General features: G+C 39.5%; 1 protein-coding gene across 1 annotated transcript in view; it reads right to left on the bottom strand.

The window, feature by feature from the left end:
* MAEL (maelstrom spermatogenic transposon silencer) overlaps window positions 1–17,603 on the bottom strand; it is a 48,100-nt gene continuing 30,497 nt past the window's right edge. Inside the window, exons 9-12 of the mRNA XM_061119780.1 lie at window positions 4,826–4,888; window positions 3,951–4,083; window positions 718–793; window positions 1–188 (exon numbers count right to left, since the gene is read on the bottom strand). Coding sequence (XP_060975763.1) covers window positions 1–188; window positions 718–793; window positions 3,951–4,083; window positions 4,826–4,888 — 460 coding nt within the window. The remainder of the gene's footprint in view (window positions 189–717; window positions 794–3,950; window positions 4,084–4,825; window positions 4,889–17,603) is intronic.

Here is a 17,603-nt window from a genome sequence, read left to right as displayed (position 1 = left end):
TTAAGATAAGGAAGAGAAAGATTTGTATCCGTGTTTTGGGGATGTGTAAGGTGAGACTGAAGTCTCACAGTTGGAGAATTTATGGATATTGCTGGAGGAATTGGAGATGCTCTCTAGTAAGCGGGTAATCCCTCTTCCCCGAACACTGCTGTTTTGGCCAGAGATTTTCACCCCAGATGGGTAGTCACCTAGGATATTAAAAATACAAGAAAAGAAATGTAGCAATTTTACAGTCTCATTATAAACAGCTTCCTCAATTGATTCATCCTACTGCATGCCTTTCACTTAACCATGATTAAACAGATCATCAAAAGAGGAGATAATTCTTACAGTAAATGCCAAAAGGCTGAACAAGAATATTCTTTTTAAGTCCTGGAAATGTTAATTGAAGTTCTTCAGGGACCATTTGAAATTTCATGTCACTAGCTTTTTTAAACTTTCTCATTTCCCCAAAGACACCCTCACATCAAAACTATAAAACAGCAGCTGCTACAAGGGCTTTATTTTAAATGCCCTGAACAAAATTCTGAAGAGTAAGTTAAATTTTATCAAAGTGTTTTTACCATATCCAAAAAAAGTGCATTTGACAAGTAAAATTCCCAATTCAAGATTCTTATGTCCTAAAGCCAATTTGGAACATCTGTTTAAGTACCATACCCTGGAATCTTGGAAAGACCCTAACTTTTTAAGGTGCCTTATTAAACATAAGATACTTACCAGTGGGTGTGTTTGATCTTTGGTCTTGATTAGAAGAGCTGAAATGAGAGAATCCTGGGCTCTCAACCCTTAGCTTCTGTAAGTAAAAAGCAACCGACAAACAAACAAACAAAAGTGGGAAACGTTTATTTCTTATTATTGGATCATCTACTTCAAATTACTCCTTAAATACAAACTAACACCCACTTTCCAATGTCTGATCAACTTTTGAAGAGTATTGTTGTAAAGGAAAGCAGAAGGAAATCTTCAAGGGGGAAATTACAGCATAAAAAAGGGTTTTTATTTTTAAATATGAGATCATACAATGTTTCCTAATAAGAATGACTCAGAACAGAGAGAAAACCTAGTGATGAAGGATAAAGTATAAAATCATTAGAGCCATGTCCTTAGGTAGGTAAGAGAATGAGATATATAGAAATAAAAGGATTGGCTTTAGATAGAAACATAGACAATTCATGCATTAAAGCAGAGTATATGGTGAAGGTAATGGTAGGAATACATGGAAAACCTCCTGATTGATTCTATTTTCTCAGAGGAGGCGGGGATAAGAGCGTTAGCTAGAACAAGGATGAAGGAAGAGGTGATGGAAGTTTGAAGTGAGAGAAGATGAGAAATAACTGCCTAAGAGAGGAAGATTAATCAAACCAGAGAAATGGACAACTGCCACGCACTGCTAAGGGCTCACTTGAAGCTGGTGGTGATAGAGGTTAAATAATGCCAGTCAGTATGGTAGTTTCTTTTCAAATGTGTAAGAACAGAGTAGGTAAAAAGCTGATTTAATCAGGATTAGTGTTTATTAACCAAGTATGATGAAGAATGAAAGGCCACTGGAGTTGCCAGTGCGAGTGAGTGGAAATAACAGAGCAAGGAGTCTAAAGAGGGAAGGGAGGAGGTGAAGGGCAAGGTGAGGAGAGAGAAAGACGCAAGGTGCAGCACTGCCCATGTGAACGGCGCCCCTCGAGTTGTGCAGTGCAGCGACCCTGTGAAGGAGGGCTTCAGAACAGTGGAGACAAAGGAGGTCTCAGTCGAGATAAAGGAACTGCTGGCACTGAGGTACCAGAGAAAGACAGTGGTAGTCGGAGAGCAAGATGCTTGTATAATTGAGACTGCGCGAAGATGCCACTGGGACCTAGAATATGATCATGGGAGTGGATATTTGATGGATGGTACCACTGGAGAAGGGGAAGTCAAGGAAATGAAATATCAGGCAGTTAGAAAGATCTATGGGGAAACTGTAATCAAGAATTCTGATGGCAATACTGTTTTATCTTCTGCCTCAATGTTGCTCTAAGAATGAAGACGTCCAACTCAGGGGCCTAGGGACTCCAAAAAGGGGTTATCAGGTGCTACAGCCTGAATGACATGAGATTCAAAGCCTAGCGATTTTAGAGAGAAGTTAGGAAGTCTGGAGGCCACAAAGTTAAATAAGGACAACTACCTCAAATCTAGGCCCACAATAAATGAGGGGAAAAAAATGTTGCCATTTTAAAGAGCTAACAGGGAAACAGTGTCTTTAGAGGACAGTCAAATTTTAGTTAGAATCAAGGAGGAAAACAGGACTTCCCCAGAGAAGGCTGACGATACAAGATTTTGTTGATAGCTGAGGTTGAGAAGACACACAGTTGGGGAGGGCTGAATACAGAATTGGCCTAGTAAGATGAGTCTGGGAAATGAGCGAGGATCTAGGTATCCTGAGCTTGCATAGTGATTGATGCTAACAATGAAAGGGGGGATAATGTGAGTAAACCTGGTAGTCTCAACACAGACAGCGATGATGGGGCTAAGGCAGGGTTTCTCATCCTGGATACTACTGACATTTTTAGGCTAAGTAATATTTTGTTTAGAAGGCTGTCCTGTCCCTTGTGGTTCAGCCGGCAAAGAATCTTTGCCTGCAACGCAGGAGACCTGGGTTCAATCCCTGGGTTGGGAAGATCCGCTGCAGAAGGGAAAGGCTACCCACTCCATTATTCTGGCCTGGAGAATCCCATGGACTGTGTAGTCCATGGGTTGCATAGAGTCGGATGCAACGGAGTGACGCTCACTCTCACCTTCTTCCACTGTGCATTATCAGGTGTTTAGCAGGCTTATTGGTACCTACTCACTAGAAGCCAGCAGCGCCCCATTCCCAGCTGTAACAACCAAACACGTCTCCAAGCGTTGCCAAATATCTCCTGCACGGCACAAAAACTGGCCCCCCTGAAGAATCACTGGGCTGGGGTTAACAATACAGAGAGAACAGTCTTGCCCAGGTTTTAAAACTGTCACACGAGTAAGACAGACTTTTCGGGGGGGTTACATTTCTGAGTTTTAACAAAGAGATTTGTGAAACCACCACTGCAGTTAGGAGACAGAGCCATCTTATCACCTCAAAAACCTCCCTCACACTATCCCTTCACAGACACACCCTCCCCGACTCCCTGGGAACCACTGACTTGTCCATCATTATCATTTGTATTTTCAAGAATGTCACATAAATGGAATCATACAGTATATAACTTTTGAGACTGCTGCTTTTGCTATGCATAAGTATTGCCTTTGAGATCGATACTAATAGTTACTATTTGTGTCAATCATTCATTCCATTTTGGGGTTCCCCTTTCACTATTTTATTATTTTAAAGTAATAATATTTATTATATACTATATTCTATGGCAGAATTCTTAGTACTTTCATATGCTGCTACATTTAACCCTACAACTACTAGCGCTTATTATTATTATTGTTCTACAGATAAGAAATCAGCACAGATAGTTCAAATAACTTGCAGTCACCCAGCCTACATGCAGCAGAACCTGAAGTGAAATTCAGGAATTCAACTAGAGTGCCCATACTTAACTGCTGTGTTCTCAGTAGTATAGCAAGGTCTACGAGTAAGTAAATAGCAAGGAGGAAAGAGAGGTGGTACGGAAATTATATTAGCCTCTAATCAAATCCGGAATCAGGTCTTGTATTTAAAATATCTACTTCAAAAACGTGTATCATATAATTTTTTGAATAAATGTTTGAATGTGTTTTGTATAAAGACTAATGCCAAACGTTCCTCAGAAGGAAAAAATATACCAGGAAAGGAAAGGATCTTATGCAAAATCCAATTGGATTAAAAACTGACATTCCATGAAGGATTAAAAACACATCTAAGAGAAGAGAGACCCAAGCAGGAACGCTCTTTGTCTGCTGCGGACCAGGGCCGCGCTGAGCAGGACACGAGAAACCCGCAAGAGTCGGCTCCCCACCTGGTAACGCCCTGCATCCAGCACAACCATCTTGGGGGTCACACTGCTGCTGGCCTCGTAGTCCTGAAGCGGAACATGAGCCCCTGTGAGCTGGATTCCAAAGAGAGTGGCCAGAGAATTACTGATGCAGTACCTGTAAAAAGGAATTCAAAACGTTCATTATCAGAATCTTATCTAATTCATTTAAAAAGCAGTCACATTTCAAAAATTTCTAACAAAGTATGTGAGAGATACTGTAAATCTGGGGAAAAAGAAATGTAGAGATTTGAATAAAAATGGGAATTGGTAGCAGCACATATAAAACTGGATATCAGTGGTAAGCAATACTTTGATTAGCAAATATATCAGCCTCGTTATAAGAGAACAGGAGTGAGGGTACAGATCACCAGAATTCTTATGTATTTAAGGCAGGGAGAGACACCACCAGGAGGGGGGCTAAAACTTAAACACTTCTTCATTCTCAGACCAACGATCTGCAGCTGTATAAAGTGATCAACAGAGCACCTACAGATCTGAGGCTGCAGGAACTTTCCTGACAAAATGAGGAGGAAAGGGTCTATATTTTTTGAGCACCTTCACGAGGAAGTGCTGTTCTTAACGACAGTAGGGGATTTTGCTTTCCTATAGGAACCCTAGAAGGAAAAATTCAGCTTAAGTGCTTCTGAAGGGTCAGTCAAATTGCTCAGTGGTAACTACATCCAACAAGTAGTGACAGGGGCAGAATAAGAAAAGTAACATGATTTTAGAAAGTGTTTGTTTTAAAAGGGAACTGTGGAAACAGAGGTGAAGTGATGCATCCTATGTGTCAAAGCAACAAGGAAAGTTGCAAAGAATTCAGTGCAGATTAGAGTATCATGAAGACACTCCTAACTTACGCAATTTTCTTGCAAACAGCTAAAGCACAGAAGAGAGTATCATTTTCTTCATGCCACTTGCACCTGTACAAAAAAAGACTTTAATACCCTGATCTAATGAGTTTTCATGTGCCAAATTTCAAACTTACTTCAGTGTCACTTTTTCTTAAATGATTTCAATTATTACTCAAATACTAAAATTTCTAATTTAACATACAAAATAGATTTTTTTAAAAAACAAGTTTTTTACATTACTTCCTCAGATGTAAATTCATGATATATTACACACAACTATAGGAGAGAAATTTTACCTTGAAATAAAATGAGAGATCAGGAGACATATTAGTGACTATGGTTAGCATGCACTCGTAAAACAAGTATTTACTGAACACATACTACTTACCAGGCTTGTTCTAGGCATTCAGCATTGAATGAAACAAACTTATGCACACAAAACCTACTCTCTAATGGGGAAGTCAGATTAAAGATATTTAGGCATAACATACAGTAAGTTAGATGATAAGTTCTAAGAAGGAAAAAAACAAAAAGGTGATATGAAATGCTACAGAAGGGTGACATTTTAGGTAAGTCAGGCAGGGAAGGTATGCCTGAAAAACAGATGTTTAAGTGAAGACTTCAGGCAGTGATGTTAAAATGACCAACAACAAACATACAAGAACCACTATAAACCTGCATATATATATATATCTATCTTTCCCCTGAGTGCCAAAGTCTATTAAGACTCAGAACAGCACTACCTGCATAATACTGGGTTGGCCAAAAAGTTTGTCTGGGGCTTTCTGAAAGATGAACAAACTGTTTGGCCGATCCAATAGGAGGCTTGCCTGAACTTAGCAAGAATCTTCATTTAAAAAGTATAAACATGGCAACCAGTAAGTCCCGCATGTCTATCTACTAACCACTAAAGATAAGAAGAAGGAAGCAATCCCATTTACCATTACATCAAAAAGAATAAAAAAAAATACCTAAAAATAAAACCTAAGGAGGCAAAAGGACTGAAGTTCAAAAACCAGAAGATAACTGATTAAAAAATCTAAAGATGACATCAACAAACAGAAAGATAAACCATGTTACTGGACTGGAAGACTCAATCAAAATACTACTTCAGTTTACTGACTCAACACAATCCCTGTCAAATTACCAATGGAAGATCAAGAACAAAAGACTTAAAATTTTATGAAAATCCAAAAGAACCCAAACAGCCAAAGCAATCCTGAAAGAAACACAGAGCTGGGGAAAGACTTCAGACTATACTATAAAGCTACAGTCATCATGAACGGTATGAAAAGGCAAAAAGATATCACACTGAAAGATGAACTCCGCAGCTCGGTAGGTGCCCTATAACTACTGCAGAAGACCCTTTACTCCAGAAGGAGTGAAGAGGCCGAGCCAAAGTGAAAACAATGCCCAGCTGTGGATGTGTCTGGTGGTAAAAGTAAAGTCCAATGCTATAAAGAACAATAATGCATAGGAACCTGAAATGTTAGGTCCATGAATCAGGATTAAATGAATGTGGTCAAACAGAAGATGGCAAAACTGAACACTGACATTTTAGAAAGTAGTAAACTAAAATGGAAGGGAATGCGTGAATTTAATTCAGATGATCATTATATCTAACTGTGGGCAAGAATCCCTTAAAGGAATGGAGTAGCCCTCTTAGTCAACAAAGGACAAAATGCAGTACTTAGGTGTAATTTCAAAAATGATAGAATGATCTCAGCTCATTTCCAAGGCAAACCATTCAATATCACAATAATCCAAGTCAACTACCCAATCACTAATGCTGAAGAAGCTAAAGTTGAACAGTTCAATGATGACCTACAGAACCTACTGGAACTAACACCAAAGAAAGATGTCCTTTTCATCATAGGGGTCTTAGAATGCAAAAAAAGGAAGTCAAGAGATACCTCGAATTACAAGCAAGTTTGACCTTGGAGTACAAAATGAAGCAGGGTAAAGGCTAACAAAGTTTTACCAAGAGAACACACTGGTTATAGAAAACACTCTTATCCAGCAACACAAGAGGCGATTCCACACATGGACATCACCAGATGGTCAATACTGAAATCAGACTGATTATATTCTTTGTAACCAAAGATGGAGAAGCTCTATACAGTCATAAAAACAAGACCTGGAGCTGACTAGGCTCAGCTCATAAGCTCCTTGTAGCAAAATTCAGGGTCAAGTTGCATAAAGTAGGGAAAACCACTAAGACATTCAGGTATGACATAAATCAAATCCCTTATGTTTATACAGTGGAGGTGATTAATAGACTCAAGGGACCAGATCTGGTAGAAGAGTGTCTGAAGAACTGCGGCTGGAGGTTCATGACACTGCGCAGGAGGTGGTGACCAAAACCATCCCCAAGAAAAAGAAATGCGAAAAGGCAAAACGGTTGTCTGAGGAGGCCTTACAGATAGCTGAGAAAAGAAGAGAAAGGCAAAGGAGAAAGGGAAAGGTATACCTTTCTCTTTGGTATACCTATTCTCTGGAATGCAGAGTTCCAGAGAATAGTAAGGAGATATAAGAAAGCGTTCTCAAGTGAACAATGCAAAGAAATAGAGGAAAATAACAGAATGGGAAAGACTAGAGATCTCTTTAAGCAAAATGGAGACATTTCATGCAAAGGGGAACATTTCATGCAAAGATGGACACAATAAAGGACAAATACAGCAAGGACCTAACAGAAGCAGAAGAGATTAAGAAGAGGTGGCAAGACTACACAGATCTGTACAAAAAAGCTCTTAATATCCCAGACAACTATGATGGTGTGATCACTCACCTAGAGCTAGACGTCCTGGAGTGTGAAGTCAAGTGGGCCTTAGAAAGCATTACTATGAACAAAGCTAGTGGAGGTGATGCATTTCCAACTGAGCTATTTCAAATCCTAAAAGATGATGCTCTGAAAGTGCTGCACTCATTATGCCAGTAAATTTGGAAAACTCAGCAGTGGCCACAGAACCAGAAAATGTCAGTTTTCATTTCCATCCCAAAGAAAGGCAATGCCAAAGCAATGTACAATTACTGTATAATTGTACTCATTTTCAAATTACTGTACAATTGTACTCATTTTACATCCCAGCTAGATTATGCTCAAAATCCTTCAAGCTAGACTTCAGGAGTATGTGAACTGAGAACTTCCAGATGTACAAGCTGGATCTGGAAAAGGAAGAGGAGCCAGATTTCAAATTGCCAACATGCTCTGCTTCATTGACTAGGCTAAAGCCTATGACTGTGTGAATCACACAAACTGGAATATTCTTAATGAGATGGGAATCTCAGACCACATTACATGCCTCCTGAGAAGCCTGTACACATGACAGGAAACAAGTTAGACCTGAACATGGAACAACGGACTGGTTCTAAATTAGAAAAGGGCTATGTCAAGACTATTTGTTGTCACCCTGCTGATTTAACTTACAAAGCAGAGTACATCCTGCAAAATGCTGGGCTGGATGAACCGCAACCTGGAATCTAGATTGCTGGGAGAAACATCAACAACCTCAGGTATGCAGATGATATCACTTTAACAGCAGAAAGTGAAGAGGAACTAAAGAGCCTCTTGATGAAGGTGAAAGAGGAGAGTGAAAAAGCTGGCTTAAAACTCAACATGCAAAAGCAAAGATCATGGCATCTGGTCCCACCACTTCATGGCAAATAGATGGGGAAACAGTGAAAACAGTGACAGACTTTATTTTCTTGGGCTCCAAATCACTGCAGACAGTGACTGCAGCCACAAAATTAAAAGATGCTTGCTCCCAGGAAGAAGACCTACAACAAACCTAGACAGTGGATTAAAAAGCAGAGACATCACTTTGCTGACAAAGGTCCATATAGTCAAAGCTATGGTTTTTCCAGTGGTCATGTATGGATATGAGAGTTGGACCATAAGGAAGGCTGAGTGCTGAAGAATCGATGCTTTTGAACTGTGGTGCTGGAGAAGACTCTTGAGAGTCCTTTGGACTACAAGGAGATCAAACCAGTCAATCCTAAATGAAATCAATATGAATATGCTAAAGCTCCAATACTTTGGGCACCTGATGCGAAGAGTCAACTCACTGGAAACACCCTGATGCTGGGGAAGATTGAGGGCAAGAGGAGAAATGGAAACAGAGGATGAGGTGGTTGGATGGCATCACTGACTCAATGGACATGAGTCCGAGCAAACTCTGGGAAACGGTGAAGGACAGGGACACCTGGCTAGGATCAATTAATTTACAGCAAAGGAGGCAAAAGAGAACCCCATGAGCAGTATGCCTTGAGAGCCCCATGAACGGTATGAAAAGGCAAAAAGACAGGACACTGAGAGATGAACTCCCAAGCTCAACAGGTACCCAATATGCTACTGGAGATCAGTGGAGAAAATAACTCCAGAAAGAATGAAGAGATGGAGCCAAAGCAAAAACACCACCCAGTTGTGGATGCGACTGGTGATGGACGTAAAGTTTGAAGCTGTAAAGAGCAATACTGCATAGAAACCTAGAATGTTAGGTCCATGAATCAAGACAAATTTGAAGTGGTCAAACAGGAGATGGCAAGAATGAATATCTATATTTTTGGAATTAATGAACAAAAATGGACTGGAATGGGTGAATTTAACTTAGATGACCATTGTACCTACTGCAGTGGGCAAGAATCCCTTAGAAGAAATGGAGTAGCCATCATAGTCAACAAAAGAGTCTGAAATGCAGTATTTGGATGCAATCATAAAAACGACAGAATGATCTCTGTTCGTTTCCAAGGCAAACCACTCAGTATCACAGTAATCCAAGTCTATGCCCCAACCAGTAATGCTGAAGAAGCTGAAGTTGAACAGTTCTATGAAGACCTATAAGACTCTCTAGAACTAACACCCAAAAAAGATATCCTTTTCATTATAGGGGACAGGAATGCAAAAATAGGAAGTTAAGAAATACCTGGAGTAACAGGCAAATTTAGCCTTGGAGTAGAGAATGAAGTAGAGCAAAGGCTAATAGAGTTCTGCCAAGAAAACGCACTGGTCATAGCAAACACCCTCTTCCAACAAAACAGGAGAAGACTCCACACATGGACATCACCAGATGGTCAACACCAAAATCAGATTGATCATATTCTTTGCAGCCAAAGATGGAGACGCTCTATTTGGTCAGCAAAAACAACACCAGGAGCTGATGTGGCTCAGATCATGAACTTGTTACTGCCAAATTCAGACTTAAAGAAAGTAGGGAAACCCACTAGACCATTCAGGTATGACCTAAATCAAATCCCTTACGATTATACAGTGGAAGTGACAAACAGATTCAAGGGATTAGATATGATAGAGTACCAGATAAACTATGGATGGAGGTTCATAACACTGTACAGGAGACAGGGATCAAGACCATCCCCAAGAAAAAGAAATGCAAAAAGGCAAAATGGCTGTCTGAGGAGGCCTTACAAATAGCTGTGAGAAGAAGAGAAGCGAAAGGCAAAAGAGAAAAGGAAAGATATTCCCATTTGAATGCAGAGTTCCAAAGAACAGCAAGGAGAGAAAAGAAAGCCTTCCTCAGCGATCAGTGCAAAGAAATATAGGAAAACAAGAGAATGGGAAACACTAGAGATCTCATCAAGAAAATCAGTCACACCAAGGGAACATTTCATGCAAAGATGGGCACAATAAAGGACAGAAATGGTATGGACCTAACAGAAGCAGAAGATATTAAGAAGAGGTGGTAAGTATACACAGAAGAACTATACAAAAAAGATCTTCACAACCCAGATAATCATGATGCTGTGATCACTCCCCTAGAGCCAGATATCCTGGAATGCGAAGTCAAGTGGGCTTTAGGAAGCATCACTATGAACAAAGCTAGTGGAGATGATGGAATTCCAGTTGAGCTATTTCAAATCCTAAAAGATGATGCTGTGAAAGTGCTACACTCAGTATGCCAGCAAATTTGGAAACCTCAGCAGTTGCTACAGGACTGGAAAAGGTCAGTTTTCATTCCAATCCCAAAGAAAGGCAATGCCAAAGAATGCTCAAACTACCACACAATTGCACTCATCTCACACGCTAATAAAGTAATGCTCAAAATTCTCCAAGCCAGGCTTCAACAGTACGTGAACCATGAACTTCCAGATATTCAAGCTGAATTTAGAAAAGACAGAGGAACCAGAGATCAAATTGCCAACATCCGCTGACCATTGAAAAAGCAAGAGAGTTCCAGAAAAACATCTATTTCTGCTTTACTGACTATGCCAAAGCCTTTGACTGTGTGGGTCACAATAAACTGTGGAAAATTCTGAAAGAGATGGGAATACCAGTCCACCTGACCCACCTCCTGAGAAATCTGTATGCAGGTCAAGAAGCAACAGTTAGAACTGGACATGGAACAGACTGGTTCCAAATTGGGAAAGGAGTATGTCAAGGCTGTATACTGTCACTCTGCTTATTTAACTTATATGCAGAGTACATCATGAGAAATGCTGGACTGGAAGAAGCACAAGCTGGAATCAAGATTGCCGGGAGAAATATCAATAACCTCAGATATGCAGATGACACCACCCTTATGGCAGAAAGTGAAGAAGAACTACAGAGCCTCTTAATGAAAGTGAAAGAGGAGAGTGAAAAAGTTGGCTTAAAACTCAACTTTCAGAAAACTAAGATCATGGCATCTGGTCCCATCACTTCATGGCAAATAGAAGGGAAAACAGTGGAAACGGTGACAGACTTTATTTTTTTGGGCTCCAAAATCACTGCAGATGGTGACTGCAGCCATGGAATTAAAAGACACTTGCTCCTTGGAAGAAAAGTTATGACCAACCTAGATAGCATATTAAAAAGCAGAGACATTATTTTGTCAGCAAAGATCTGTCTAGTCAACACTAGGGTTTTTCCAGTAGTTACATATGGATGTGAGAGTTGGACTATAAAGAAAGCTAAGCACTGAAGAACTGATGCTTTTGAACTGTGGTGTTGGGAGAAGACTCTTGAGAGTCCCTTAGACTGCAAGGAGATCCAACCAGTCCATCCTAGAGGAGATCAGTCCTGGGTGTACATTGGAGGGACTGATGCTGAAGCTGAAACTCCAATACTTTGACCACCTGATGCAAAGAGCTGACTCATTTGAAAATACCCTGATGCTGGGAAAGATTGAGGGCAGGAGGAGAAGGGATGACAGAGGATGAGACGGTTGGATGGCATCACCAACTCAGTGTACATAGTTTGAGTAAACTCTGGGAATTGGTGATGGATAGGGAGGCCTAGCCTGCCGCAGTCCATGGGGTCTCAGAGTTGGACACGACTGAGTGACTGAACTGAACTGAATGAGGCAAAACTATATAATGGAGAAAAGATAGTCTCTTCATTGAGAGGTACTGGGAAAACTGGAATGCAAAGGAAATGAAATTAGAACATTCTCTAACATCATACATAAAAATAAACTAAAATGCATTAAAGACCTCAATGTAAGACCAACTATTATAAAACTTAGAGGAAAACACAGGCAGAACAATTCTGACATAAAAATCACAGCACTCTGTCTTCTGACCCACCTCATAAAGAAAATAAAAACAAAAATAAATAGCTGGGACCTAATGAAACCTAAAAGTTTTTGCACAGCAAAGAAAGTCATAAAGACAAAAAGACAACAGCCAGTATGTGAGAAAATATTTGCAAACAAAGCAACCAACAAGGGATTAATCTTCAAAACATACAAACAGCTCTTGCAAGTTCAGTATCAAAACCAAACAACCTAATAAAAAAAATGGGCAGAAGACCTAAACAGAAAGTTCTCCAAAGAAGATATAAAGATGGCCAACAAATACATTAAAAGATGCTCAATATCACTAACTATTGGAGGAATGCAAAGCAAAAATATAAAGAGGTTTCACCTCACACTGGTCAGAACAGCCATTGTCAAAAATTCTACAAACAATAAATGCTGGAGAGGGTGTGGAGAAAAGGGAACCTTCATACACCATTGGTGGGGAATGTAAGTTGGTATAACCACTTTGGAGAAGAGGTTGGAGGTTCCTTAAAACGCTAAAGAGAGACCTATCATATGATCCTACAATCCTGCTCCTGGGCATATTTACAGAGAAAACGATATTTCAGAAAGATACATGCACCCCAACGTTCACTGCAGCACTATTTCCAACAGCCAAGATATGGAAGCAACCTAAATGTCCATTAACAGAGGAATGGACAAAGACATGATACATATATACAATGAAATGTTACTCAGCCATAAAGAATGAAATGATGGCATTTGCAGTAACATGGATGGCCTAGATATTATCATATCAAGTGAAGTAAGCCAGACAAAGACAAATATTATATGACATTTGCCCATAAGCATATGCGGAATCTAAAAAATATATTAAAATGTACTTATTTATAAAACAGAGACAGACTCATGGGGCTAGAAAATAAACTTGCAATTACCAAAGGGGAAAGGTGAGGGTGGAGGGATAAATTAGAAGGCTAGGATTAACACTGAAACACTACTGTATAGCACAGGAAATTCTACTCAATACTCTGTAATAATTTGTATGGGAAGCAGAATCTGAAGAAGGATGGACACATGCATCTGCACTACCATGCCATACGCCTGACACTAGCTCAGCGTTGTGAGTGAGCTAGACCCCAGTGAGGGTCTAGTCCTCACAGGTCCACGCGAAACCAAGAAATTTTGCTCCTTGTCCAGATCTTAATTCCCAAGAGCACCTACTTAATATACACATTTTCCATTGGAGATCATATTTTAAATGAAAACAATTAAAAATATTACAATGTATCCCAGTATTAAAACAAACTACAACAAAAACCCCAGAAAAATCTGACTCCAGGGAAAAATGTCTCCAAATCTCATCATACTGTTAAAAAGGACATTAGTTTGATCTGGTTTTATTTATACTTACTGATCTTTCTCCAAATTATCCCAAAATGTGAATGTATTTTCTAGTAAAGGATGATTCATTCTAAAAACTGTCAGTAATCAGAACTTTGTATACTGTTATGTTAAAATGCATTATGCAACCTCAAATCTAGCTTAAACTTTGATAATTTCCAATGTGCTTCCTTTATGAAATTCCACTCTAAAGTAATAACATAAGATCATAAGTGAGTATGTCTGTTAAGTCTGCAACTCACTCCCGAAGTTTCAAAACGATCTTATCCATTAAAATAATGTGCAGCATAAAGGACTTTTACACTCTTCTCTTGATATCCAAAGGTCTCAATGAACTCTTTTCCTCTTATTTCAGGGTCAAGTTTCCTCCTTTTCAAGGATAGCCCTGCCTTTCCCTTTTCTCAGGAACCACTGTCATCTGACAGTTTCTGATGCTCTCCACTCTAGTCAAACTGACTCACTGTTTTTTCTCAATCAGACTCTCCATGTTTTCAATCCTCAATCACTGCTCAGGCCATGTTATTCTTTTGGAAAGGTCCTCCCTTTAACCCAAATCTCTGCTCACAGAAATTCTATCCATCTTTCCAGAAGAAGCAAATAAAACATTTATTCTATAAAGTACTTCATATATTAAATACATGAAGCAATTTATCCCTTATGTGATTTATCATAATCTTTTGAAACTCTTTAGGAATTTTCAGAAATTATCATATATAACTCACGCATAACCTGCTTTACTGCTCTTATCAGACAGGAGACTCTGAGGGCAAGGGCAACCCTGTTACTCTTCCCCTTGTTTTCCACAGAACCTAGTCTCATGCCTTATACACAAAAGCTGTATTTGTTAAATATCAAAACCTCAAGTTGGACTAAGAAAAAGTTATTTTAAAGTGATGTCAAAATAGAAAACTGCACCTCTTAAAACTACAAATGCTCTGGTTCAAGATGCCTAAATTTATCTCCTCTTGCCCTTAAGACCCTATCAAAATGAAAGTCAAACAGTCATAGTAGGAGATGTCCACAATAAAGGAGAAAACAGGAAGAGGCCTCCAAGGAAGAGAGCTGAACAAACTTGTGGGATATAGAAAGTAAACGAAGGAGTGAGAACTTATGGGACTAGACAAACGAAGTCTCAGCCTTCAGTGCTCACAGAATAGGCAGCACAGACGCTAACCTACTTATGTACCTCTGGAGAAGCTCTGAACTCATGGACATGTCTCTGGCCAGAAAGCAGAGGCAAGATATGAGACTGGACTTCTTCTGTACAGAGAATAGTTAACTTCCCTGACTGACTCCATGCAAAGAAGTGACCTGTTCTTGAAGAACTAGGCAGCAAGAATGGATGCTGAAAACATAGGGCAAAACCCTCAGAATTCTGGAATTTATGATTCGATCTCCAGCTTTACAATTAGCTCCTTTGTCTGTTTTCCCTTAGCAAAGCTTGATCAGTTGACAGTCCCCACTGGACAACACAGAGCACTTACGCATCTTTACAGCCTCATTCTAAAATGTGAACAGAGCCAAGGACAATCAGACATTCAAGGAAAGCCTGCAACACAAGAAAGGTCCACATAGGAAGATCACAGGGAGACAGAGAAGGAGAGGGAAGCCTGGAGTGCTGCAATGCATGGGTTTGCAGAGTCAGACACGACTGAGTGACTCAACAACGACAACAGGAGGATCACAACTCACAACCCAAAAGAATGAGATAATCCAGGGAACCAAAGCAAGCTATTTCTGCCTCACCGACAAGTACCCCAATGAGATTTGTGAAATTACTGCATCTATAATCCTAGGTTTTCTCTTCATCTCTTCAACCCTCATCAACACTGATGATTGGCTATGATGATTTATATGGATAGCAACTGTGGGCTGAAAGGTTCTAGAAGATGAAAAACTCAATCTCCCCCAGTGTGAAAACATCAGAGTTTGTGAGGGCCCTGTGCTGGGCCCTCTTCTCTCTGCACCCTCTGCCTAGATGATCTCATCTATACCCTGTAAGATCCATTTAGGCAGAGGATTTGGCTCCCTTCACTGCCATTTTCAGTATCCAGAACAGTGCCTGAAATATAGTGAAACGAACACTGACATTATCCAAACTTCTGCACTGAGTTCTAGGCCAGAAGGACCAGCTGCTTACACACTATTTCTAGAACGTGCCTCCCCAGGGCCCCAACATATTCTAAACGCGCTGCTCCTTCACTTCCTCTTCTACTGAGGCCTGTACTAGAGACCTGGCACGGTCTTTAGGCCTTCCTCTTTTCATTCTCTCTTCCCGCACCCAGCCCACCAGCAAGGGCCACTGATTTTCACCAGCCTGACAGCTACTTATTCAGCTCTAACTTTACGGTCATCATCCCTGTTCAAGCCATTTCTTACATGGACCAGAGAAATGACTAATAATTACAGGCTTAATACTTTCTTTCTTGACTGCTCCTAATACATCCATTAAATACTCAGAAATTTTTAGAAATCTTAGCTAATCCTGTTGATTCCCTATTTGATAAAATCCCTTCCCTTAGCTAACAAGGCCCTATGTTTATGGTCCTTGCTTATTGCTTCAGTCTCATCTTATGAATTCTCCCCTTTGTTCACTAACTCTCCAGTGGGACACACAGATTGTCTAACAGCTTCCAGTATACACCAAGTTCTCACCTCAAGGTCTTTGCAACCCTCTGCTCAGGATGCTGTTCCTTCTATTTTTAGCAAGGCTGCTTCTTTCCTCTTGCTTAAGATCTCAGCTTTAATGTTAAATTATCAAAAAAGTCTCCTTAACATTCTAGAAAGCAGTCTACCTTTCTGCACAGTATTTCCTACTATAGTACCCTGCTGATTTCCTTATCACTGATCACAGTTAAAACCACTGTTTTTTTTAATTTACAGGATGTTTCTCTTTCCCACTTAACTGTGAGCTGCATGAAAGCAGAGACCATATTCATCTCATTCACCACTATATGCTTGGTAAGGGCCTAGGGCACTTACTGGGACATGCTTAATAAATATTTGTTGATTAAATAAAAGCTACCTTGTTTCAGTCAGCAGGTCACAGTGAATCAATCAAAGGACAATTATGACAGAAACAAACATGGAGAATGGAGGGAATCTATAAAAGTTATAAATACTCTAGCCTTCAAAATAACATGATTAACAGCCTGTTTAAGACTCTTGCTACTCTTTTTTATGTAACTGTATTAAATTTCACCAATATAAAACCCACCCATTTCTCCCGGAGGTAGAGACAATATTTATCAAAAATTTATTACAAATTTTAATAAACTTTAAGAGCAGTGTTTGAAATGAGTCATATCTAGCTTATATGAACTGAGCTCCTATCAGCTTATATTAACTAACAGATTCTAACAACAGTTTCTATTGTCCATTAAAACCACAACTCCTTTGTAAGATACTAACTATTCGGAATCTTCTGAATATATGTATTCAGAATTGTACGACATTATGAAGCTCAGGAAAAGGCAGATCCATCCTTTCCAAAGAAATGTACTATTAAAGTGCTTAGAGTACTATGTAATGGTTTTATCTTTAATAAGATCCCATGGCACAAACCCCCAAAAATGCCTTACACCAAAGTTACTCTATTCCTGTTGCAGCCCATATGTAATCTGAGACTCAACACTGTTTCTTCAATTCTAAAATGATTTTTTCACATTTTAACTGAAGGTGAAATGCAACCTACAAAATATTCTACAATTGCTATTGGTCAGTCTAGAAATAGTTGAAATTGCCTAAACAAGTACAAATTTATTATTTTTCAAAGCAGTCATATGTAGTTATTTTCATTTTTATTGCAGTACAGTTTTGATTTACAATATTGTGTGTTTCAGGTACACAGCATAGTGATTTGGTATTTTTGCAGATTATATTCCATTACAGGTTACTGTGAGATAATG

The sequence above is a fragment of the Dama dama genome, chromosome 20 (assembly GCF_033118175.1).
Source record: "Dama dama isolate Ldn47 chromosome 20, ASM3311817v1, whole genome shotgun sequence".
Taxonomy (NCBI): domain Eukaryota; kingdom Metazoa; phylum Chordata; class Mammalia; order Artiodactyla; family Cervidae; genus Dama; species Dama dama.
The sequence above is the reverse complement of the archived record's forward strand: the minus strand, read 5'-3'. Positions and strand labels throughout refer to the sequence as shown.